We start from the raw sequence: 9209 nt of genomic DNA on the forward strand, positions 1-9209 counted from the left end.
TAGTATCGATATGCTGTGGTCTGTCTGGGGTGTGAAATGGCCTGATTTTATGTTGGAAGACCTAAAAAGGGGTTGATCACCTGACGGAAAGTTCAGATTGTACACACTTGTCAGATTGAGACACGTGTTCTCGCGTATGGATTTGCATGGTCCCTCACGCGTGAGGAATTAGCAAACGCAGTTGCGTAAATAGCAGCACGTGAAGACTCCACTTGTGTGAACGGTTGAGGAATAAAGCTAACTTGCTTTATGATTTCCGCATTTTTATAATACGGAACCGTTCGGTGTTAGTTTCACACCGTTTAAAAAATGGTGGCGGTTACATTCTCCTCCCATGTGGATGTACGGCTGTCCAGACCATCCAAACTGTGGGCCACATTGTGGATGGAGAATATCTCCACACCGATCAAGCAATACCAACCATCCAATTAATCAAATATCAAATGGATGGCTAAAAGTAAAAATAGTGAGTGGTCCAAATTTGAAGGCAAAATCAGATGGTCAATATCATCTGTCAGTGCAAATTTTCGGTCATACTTCATCAGCAGTTAGGTCAGTGATTTGTACGTTTAAAGAGTCACCACCATTCTTTAAATGGTGCAGATCTAATCCAAGAGTCCATCATTTTTTTTACTGCTTGTTGCCTGTTTTTTTATTTTTATTTATTATTATTTTTTTTTAATCTGACTGTCGCCATAAAGGGTCACAACTCATTACATGGTCTATGGTTGTAAAAACAAATAGATGGTTTAGAAAAGCTTGGCCAGCTTTTCTTAGCCATCCATTTGGGAAATAGATTGTGGCCCACCAACCCAGTAGACCAGCCTGATTTTACAGGGATGGGCATCCACACGGTGGGACCCGCCTGATGGATAAAAATATCTGGTTAGATAAAATGCAGTAGTTAGACAAAAACTTTCATACGTGCATGGCTGCATGCAGGAAAGGAAGAAGCCTCATATAATAAAGAGAAGCTGTAATTCTAAGAAAAAATCAGTAACCATTCTCAGCTATAGTACAAAAAATAAAAAACTCTACTCGATATGTAGCTCGAAGGCTTGACTGACTCTTTAATTTCCCCAATTTAATAATTTAATTATTTAATGCATTTAAAATTGTTGAAAACGGCTAACGTAACTAAAATACCTGAACAGAACCGGAGTCGATCCACCGAGTTTTAGAACAATGTTCTCAACCGCTTCATGAAAAATCTAGTGCATTCAAGAGCTCTCTCTGTTTTGTTTTTTTTTTTAATTATAAATTTTTAACAATTGATTGTAAGCACGAGACTTTCCACAGTCCAAACACATGTTTGCACTAAAGGGGTTCTAAAAAAGAAAGAAAGAATGCCATAAATAAGGCTCTAAAGACCAACCTACCCTTCCATGCATGTATCAGGAACAATCTCAAACTCATTTCCTTCCAACATCTCCAGACAAAGCTCTTCAAACTTGAAAAATACTTCAATTTCCTCATCTGGGTTTTCTCTTTCCAATCTTTTGAGTGCACCCAAGTGGCCATTCAGCTCAATTTCCATGGCGCCACCGCCACCTAACGGAGAAACGTTTGTCGGTTCCTACATCAGGAACAATGCTCAAAAGCCTCCCAGGCTATCCATGGAAGGCCTCCAACTAACCATCTCTGATCTATCATTCGAACTAAGCCGGGAAGAGATGGGTGCGAAGCTCCCAGCTATCTCCGAGGTGGAGGACGTGAAATGCGAGTGCTGTGGCTTGTGCGAGGAGTGCACGCCGGAATACATTCGGCATGTGAGGGAGGGGTATTTTGGGAAGTGGATATGTGGACTGTGTGGGGAGGCAGTGAAGGAAGAGATAGAGAAGAAGGGAGTGGGAAAAGAAGAGGCTTTGAATGAACATATGAAGGTTTGTGTTAGGTTTAATAAGATTGGTAGGGCTTACCCAGTCCTCTACCAAGCTGAGGTCATGAGGGAGATTTTGAAGAAGAGTAGTTTGGAGGGTAGAGGTGTGAGGTCCAAATCAAATAGCCCCAGGGATAGGGGTGGGCCACAGAAGGTGGGGATCACGAGGAGCTCGAGTTGTATCCCGGCGATCACAAGGGAGATGAACGGTCGGATGGGGGAGATTGTGAGGGAGATGGGGATCTGGAACAATGAGGGAAATGAACGGTCGGATGGTGAAGGGAATTACGATGGAGATGAACGATTGGATGGGTCCACGAATCATGAGGGAGATGGACGGTCGGATGTTAGTGGTAATCAGAAGGTAGATATCGGTGGATCAATACTTGATTGAGTTGATGGGAAATGGGATTTGGATGAAGGAAATGTTTGTGTAGAGTGGGCCATGTTAACATTCTCAGTCGGTGTATGTGACATACAATTTACCATTTTTAGTTCAAATTTACATTTGTTTCTTATTGTATTTGTGGTGCATTTTAATTATTAATGTTATGTGATCTGATGAGGAATGGTCCTCCACAAGTCCATGTAAAATACTTTTACTGTACAGGCATTGTGCGTGGAGCCCACCCAGTGTGTCTACGGCATCTAACCTGTCCAGTCGAGCAAGGTCACGGCACTATGAAAGTCAGATGCCTTAAAAATGAATCTTAATTCTCTGCATGTAACAAGCACAAGCATGGATATTTTATGTGTTATAATATGATTGGTCCACGTCATCATTGACATGTCAATGCTGCTGCATTAAATGCAGTCAACCATGATGCAGACAAGCATATTGCAATAATTAGAAAATTTCTGGAAAAGCCAATATACCAATCATTCAATGATCTTCAAATTTGGTAGCTCAAAGATGATTTAATATTTGAAAGGTTAGATTTTTCTGATAGTGCGAGATAGATTGGATGCCGTGGACGCTCCAGTGGGCCCATCAACAGCCCTTGTACAGTAATCCATTGTACAATGACTTGCAGAGGAGCCAAACTTTGTAATTTGATTACTACATTTTGCAGGAGAAATGTGCAGACTTGAGGTTTACCAACCCTGCAGGCGTTTTAAAGGCTAACCTATCTACATTCCATCGCATGTGCTGATACGACACTTGAGTGAGAGATCCAAGCTATCTGCCAAGTGGGGCATGCAGCGTAGATGCACCTGTTGCCATTGTTTTTTACCATATGTGTGCAGGCGTGCCAAAATTAAAATTGCAACTTTAATTTAAATGAACAACGATAACCCCAAATACCAAGATAGGCAGACATGTAATGTATGACCGAGATTTGATGAGATCGGGTGCTCAGCCACTCGCTCAATGTGTAAACAAGATCAAACGATATTTAGAGGATTGGGTTCGTCCTCTGATGATGAGTTGTACCTTTATATTCTTTACGAAATGACTTTTCAATACAAATAAATAAAAATGTGAAAGAGATTCTTACATTCGGTAATGAAGAACAGTTATAAAATAACATTTTAATTGAAAAACTGAATTCAGTGTGCGAGCGTAAACTCATATTATAGCTAAAATTACTAACTAGGTTAACGCTAAGGATTACAGTATGGAATGTAAACAGTAGGTTGAAAAATAAAAGATCACACTAAGAAATGTAATTTACTTGACAAGAAAAGTAAACAATTACATTATGGAATGTAATTGACTGATAATTGAAATATAGATTTAGTTTGATTGGGCATGGTATGAGACGATTTTTTATATTGAGCACATTTGCTATTTGTAGCTTTAATCTAGGCCTCCAAATCCTTCCTACATTCTAACGGTTGTTATAACTGTTCAACACTACTTGACTTCCTCCGTTTCTTCTTTTGTCATTTGTCCTGTAACTGCTTTCACACAATTGCTTCTTCATCGATCCCTTAAATAATGACACGACATTGTTTGATACGCTTCAGTTATTATTATTAAGAAATCTTCTTCGTACATATTTGTAGATCTTTGAATACACCATGCTGATTCGTACAGATCACACATAAATCCCCCCTGATTGGTTCTCAAAGGGAATAGTGATAATGAATTGAGTGCATGGTACTCAAACAGGACATATCGATATACCTGTGCAAATGTAATTTTATCCAGTACACAATCCTCAAACTTCCCTAATACAGGACCTATTTGTGGGAAAAGAGAGGATTGTTCTTTATAACCGTGTTACTATAGTCGTCATTCCGTATTGGCTGATTGAACCTTATCTCTGCACCATGCAAGTGCCTTGAGTAGAATGTTAAGCATTCTTCCACCAAATACCTTTCCACAATTGATCCCTCGGGCCGACTTCTATTATGTACACATGACTTTAATGTGAGCAGATATATGTGGTCACCAATATTAAGAAGTTTAAAAATATATAGTCAATTAGCAAGACTTGTATAGCATGATAAATAATTTTAATTTCTAAACATTAAGATGACCTCTCCATGGGATACATTTATTGGTATTGTACCGATCCAGCTATTTTTATCTCGCCCGCTAAATAAATGCGCAAATGCACCATGATATAAAAAAAGCAAAGGGGAAAATTTTTTCTAGATGACAGTGTTAGTGCAGTTTGAGATTCCAATCAGTGAAAGTCTCTTACTCGACCAACTTTGGAACATAATTCCCTAAAGAAACCGCTGAATTCAAGTAAAACTGAGGTTATATACTTCGACAATGTTGTTCGTATAATTAATGGAAGTAGTTGCTACATCATAACATGACAGTTATGGCTTTCGAGTTCTAAAATTTTATAGTATTTGATATGCACACAACGTGAAATATTGGCTACATAGCCATCTGAAACTTTCACCGCTTCAAGACTTTGTAAAAATCATCCTTCTCACTTAGTGACATAGTAAAGCATGCAGGTGGTAAATATATTTTGTTCGATGAAAGCTGCTTTGGGTATAGTGTTTATCTTATACCCATATCTTGCATGTCAAGACAAACACTACACTTAAATAGCTTTCATCGAACAAAACATATTTATCACCTGCATGCTTTACATAGGGAGGCTAATCAGATAAGATATATACAAGAAAGTTGACTAAAGGCAACCACAATACCTCAGGATTCTGGCCAAAACAAATATTTATGTAGTTCACGTCCTGCCCAACTACATTGGATTAAGACGAGGCCTTCTCTATGCATAGAACCACACCCATCCCTATTTTACAAATGAGAGAAATGAGAGTCGTTGCAGATGACCAGTAGCATGGTTTTATCCAAGAAGATTCTTGGTTGAAGCATTTCTTCAAACAATTAATATACATATGTCAGTGGCCATGAACAACGATGAATATGGCTACCGCTGTTATCGCTGTTACCCAAATTCTGGCCATCAAAAGGGGAAGTGAGAGAGGCAAAGATGAAGGGAGAGAGATCAAGAGAGTACCTTTGATTTTCTCTTCTTTCTTCTATTTTTTTCGATTGTTGGAGAGGGAGAGGGATCAAGAGAGTACCTTTGATTTTCTCTTCTTTCTTCCATTTTTTTCGATTATTGGAGAGAGATCGATGAAGGGACAGTACGTCGAAGGGAATGAGAGCGAGAGAGAGAGAGAGAGAGAGAGAGAGAGAGAGAGAGAGAGAGAAATAAAAAGTATAAGCTATGGCTTTTTTTTTCTTTTTTTTCTTTTTTAAAAAGTCTATTAAGAGCTTTTACTGAGAGCCACCTCATAACATTAGGGGCATTTTTTTTAATGGCTGCCAGTAAAAATAAGCCGGTAATTCTCCACTTTCTTGTAGTGATTACAAGAGATGAAACGTTATTGATTCAAAGCCCTAAAAGAAATTTTTTTAATCTTTTTCTCTCTCCAAAACCCTTTCAAACCCTTAAGCGCGTCTAGTCTATATGCCCTAATTCCGATTAGACCCATATATCTAAGTAAAAAAAAAAACCCGCGCAAACTACGCAAACCATGGACATGTCGATTCAACCGGTCGAAATGTGTCGATCGGTCGACCACACGGAATTTTGCTAAAAAATCGAATATTTTTGATATCCTTTGACCTGTCAACCGATCAATGACCCCTATTTTAGCATAGATTTGATGTATCCGGTTTTCAACAATATGAAGTTCATAACTGATTAAACATAAACATCATCAAAATAATCAAATAAATAAATAGCTAAGAAAGTCGTACAAATTGAATGGTTATAAAGACCAGATTTATGAAATTTTGATCATGATTATGGGTGGCAATGTATTCAGTCAGGGTGGGATCAGGTTCAGCTTCAGCTGAACCCAAACAGGCCAGAATTATGGCTCGAACACAGCCCCCACAATCACTACCCTATGGCCTGACGTGACCCTTGTAATTGGGTTGGGCTCGGTAAGACCATGCTGGGGGCTAAGAATGGAATATGAGGCTAAAGGTATGCCTGCTCTGCCCCTGAACTTGTCGTCTGTAACTTGTTTAGGGTCCTGAGCCAGATTGGGTGACTTAGATCATCCACCCCATCCTATCAATAAGCTATATGGGTGGGTCAGGTTGGGTACGGTTCAACCTGAGCTCAACCAATTTAGTAAATGGGTCACATTTTTGAACCTAAGCCTTACTACCTATTTATCTTAGCCTAAACCCATCTCAGAGTGAGTTGGGCTAGATGACCTGCTGGCCCACCTATCCAATTGCAGTTAACAGCCCACCTGTTATAATTGGTTTTCTTTTTGCAGTGCATGCAAGTGGGCCATGTTCCATAAATCACGGCACATCAGCCATTGGTTTGTCACTCAAAACCTAGATTTATGGCTGGTTCTATCTCATGAACATGGTGCAAGTGGGTTGAAAAGTGAGCACTTTGAGTCGGAATTGGGCTGATGAGCAGTGCTATAGAGTTTTTTGAGGGCCATTAACTTATTAGACTGGACCTGCAGTGGACCATCCACAAAGGTCAATATATTAGAATGGCCCATCTGCTTTAACATTATCAGGCTGTGTCAATGGCTAGAAAGATGGGATAGAGCTGGGCCTACGTCCTCAGATAGCAGGCTGATCAGGGCCTGGATGGCCCATTATCTGCCTTGCTAAGCTTCAAGATCAACGGCCCATCGTTACTCATCTACGCAGCTAACAACGAGCTTACACATTAGGGTCAAAATGCTTGGCTGGCTGGCCGGGCTTTAGGGCAAGGCTTTTTGAGTTGAGCTTGGACTGAACTAGTGTCGCCATAGGGCAGGGCCTACTATCGAAGACCGCTTATTAATCTGGTGGGGCTCCGGCTACGCCTAGGAGCCCATCGAACCGACCGACTTGTTTAGGGTTTCATTAGCATCTTTGTCATGTATCATGCATGGTGGGCCACAACTAATAAACAGCCCAGATCTTGCACAAAAGTGCCATTCTGTGCTTGGGCTTGAGCCATATATAATTACACAATCAGGGCCCGGACCAGCTTCTATGGCCCGTCATGGGTCAGGGCTAAGGTAGCACCTGGGTCTTACCAGGCCCATCTCTAACTGCCCAAGTAGCTAGTGGGCTTGTATGGGCGTTGGCCCATTGAATGGGCAGGTAGGGTGGACGCGGATTTCCTCCGAAAGCCTTTCACAGGACGCGGATTGCGTACTGACAGCGTCAGTAGCAATGTGGCTACTGACAATACTCTGCGGGCCCCGCATGGTGTATTTTTGTTTTATCCAAGCCGTTCATATATTTTTAAAGATCATTATAGTGCATTATACGAAAAATGAGAGATATTAATATCTCCACCCGACCACACCACAAGAAAACAGTGGATATCGAATGATCACCATTAAAAAATTTCTAGGGCTCACTGTAATGTTTATTTGTCATCCAACCTGTTGGTTAGGTCACGCACACCTGGTAGAAGAGAAAAAAAAAATATAAGCTTAATCTAAAACTTTTGTGGCCTTTAAGAATTTTTTAATGGTAAGTGTTCAATCACCACTCTTTCCTGTGGTGTGGTCCATATGAGATTTTTATCCATCTAATTTATGGTCTTATGTAATAAAATAGTCTGAAAAAATAGATGAATGGAATGGATAGGACACATACATCATTATGGGACCCACAGAGCACTGTCAGTAGCCACCTCGCTACTGATGCTCTCAGTACGCAATCCACGTCCCCTTTCACAATCCATCTCATGTGATTATGTGTCCAATTTGGAGGAGATCCGAGCCGTACAAAATGTTGGCCCTACCATGAAAATCACCCACTCCAAAAATCAGGCTCGTCCACTCATTAGGCAGGCCACCGTCTTGTGCGGTTCAAATCAGACCTACAACCATTAAGTTCTTGCTCGAATGTGGCGTCTGCCCGATGAGTGGACCGTTATTTAAAAAAAAATTCTCACTTTTGATATGGTGATCATCATCATGAGGCCCACCTTTTACATGGATTGCATATCCTGAAAAAAGTGACATGAGATGCCTTGTATGTGTAGGTAACCTACAGCTGGCTGTAGGAGGGCATTATTGTTAGAAAGTAGGAAAGTAAGAATCTTAGCCAGTCGATGATCCTAACATGAGCACGCAGTAATAGGTCCAAATACCAAGATGACACGTGATTCAAGCCAGTGTTTCGGAACCGGACCGGACCATGCAGTAGGACCGATTGGATCGAGTTCACCATATGAAACGGCCAGGACTGTCGTATGTATAGTCACGGCATTTAGAGCTGGACCGCCCGGTCGGGTCGGTTTTTTGGACTAAATGGCCAACCGCCTGACGCACGTGGGTTGAGCGACCCTCCGGGCGAGTGAACCCACTTACCGAGAGGCTATTTCACTTTTTGCTTTTCTAAAAGTCGGGCCATTCCACTCCTCGGATGGGCCACGGATTGACGCAGGGAGGGTGTGTTGAGGTTGAGGACCGTATTGCTCGGGATATAACTATTCTTAATCTAAGGAGCTTTTATAGACTCGTCACCAAGATGCCTTTAATCTATGAGAAAAATAAGAAAAATAAAATAATTTCTAAAAAGTTAAAATAAATTGATTGATGATAAAAAATTTTTTTAATAAAATACAAGATTACAAACTCTTAAATAATAACATAAATCATAGGAATAAGTTTTGGAATTAAACAACAACTAAAACTCTTTAAAATTGTGATTTACTATAGATACTAAAATTACTGGTTATAAACCGTCATGATTTTCACTAGACCTCATGGTTTTCAACCAAAATTAGTGTCCCACTTGGCTCAATCATGCTATTCTCTTAATTATTTTAAACACTTTTCATGTTGGACGCAACTTCTACAGTCTAACAGATGAAGAGCTACAATCAAACTAAAACTTAAAAACAGAAAT

At 40.3% G+C, this 9209-nt stretch overlaps 1 protein-coding gene across 1 annotated transcript; it reads left to right on the plus strand.

Annotated features, from left to right (window-relative positions):
- Positions 1-1278: 1278 nt before the first annotated feature.
- LOC131224044 (uncharacterized) lies at positions 1279-2581 on the plus strand. The gene has a single exon (XM_058219623.1). It carries the CDS (start codon positions 1386-1388, stop codon positions 2271-2273), a length of 888 nt encoding a protein of 295 aa, XP_058075606.1. The 5' UTR covers positions 1279-1385; the 3' UTR covers positions 2274-2581.
- The last annotated feature ends 6628 nt before the right edge of the window (positions 2582-9209 follow it).

Source organism: Magnolia sinica, chromosome 13 (genome assembly GCF_029962835.1).
Source record: "Magnolia sinica isolate HGM2019 chromosome 13, MsV1, whole genome shotgun sequence".
Lineage (NCBI taxonomy): Eukaryota > Viridiplantae > Streptophyta > Magnoliopsida > Magnoliales > Magnoliaceae > Magnolia > Magnolia sinica.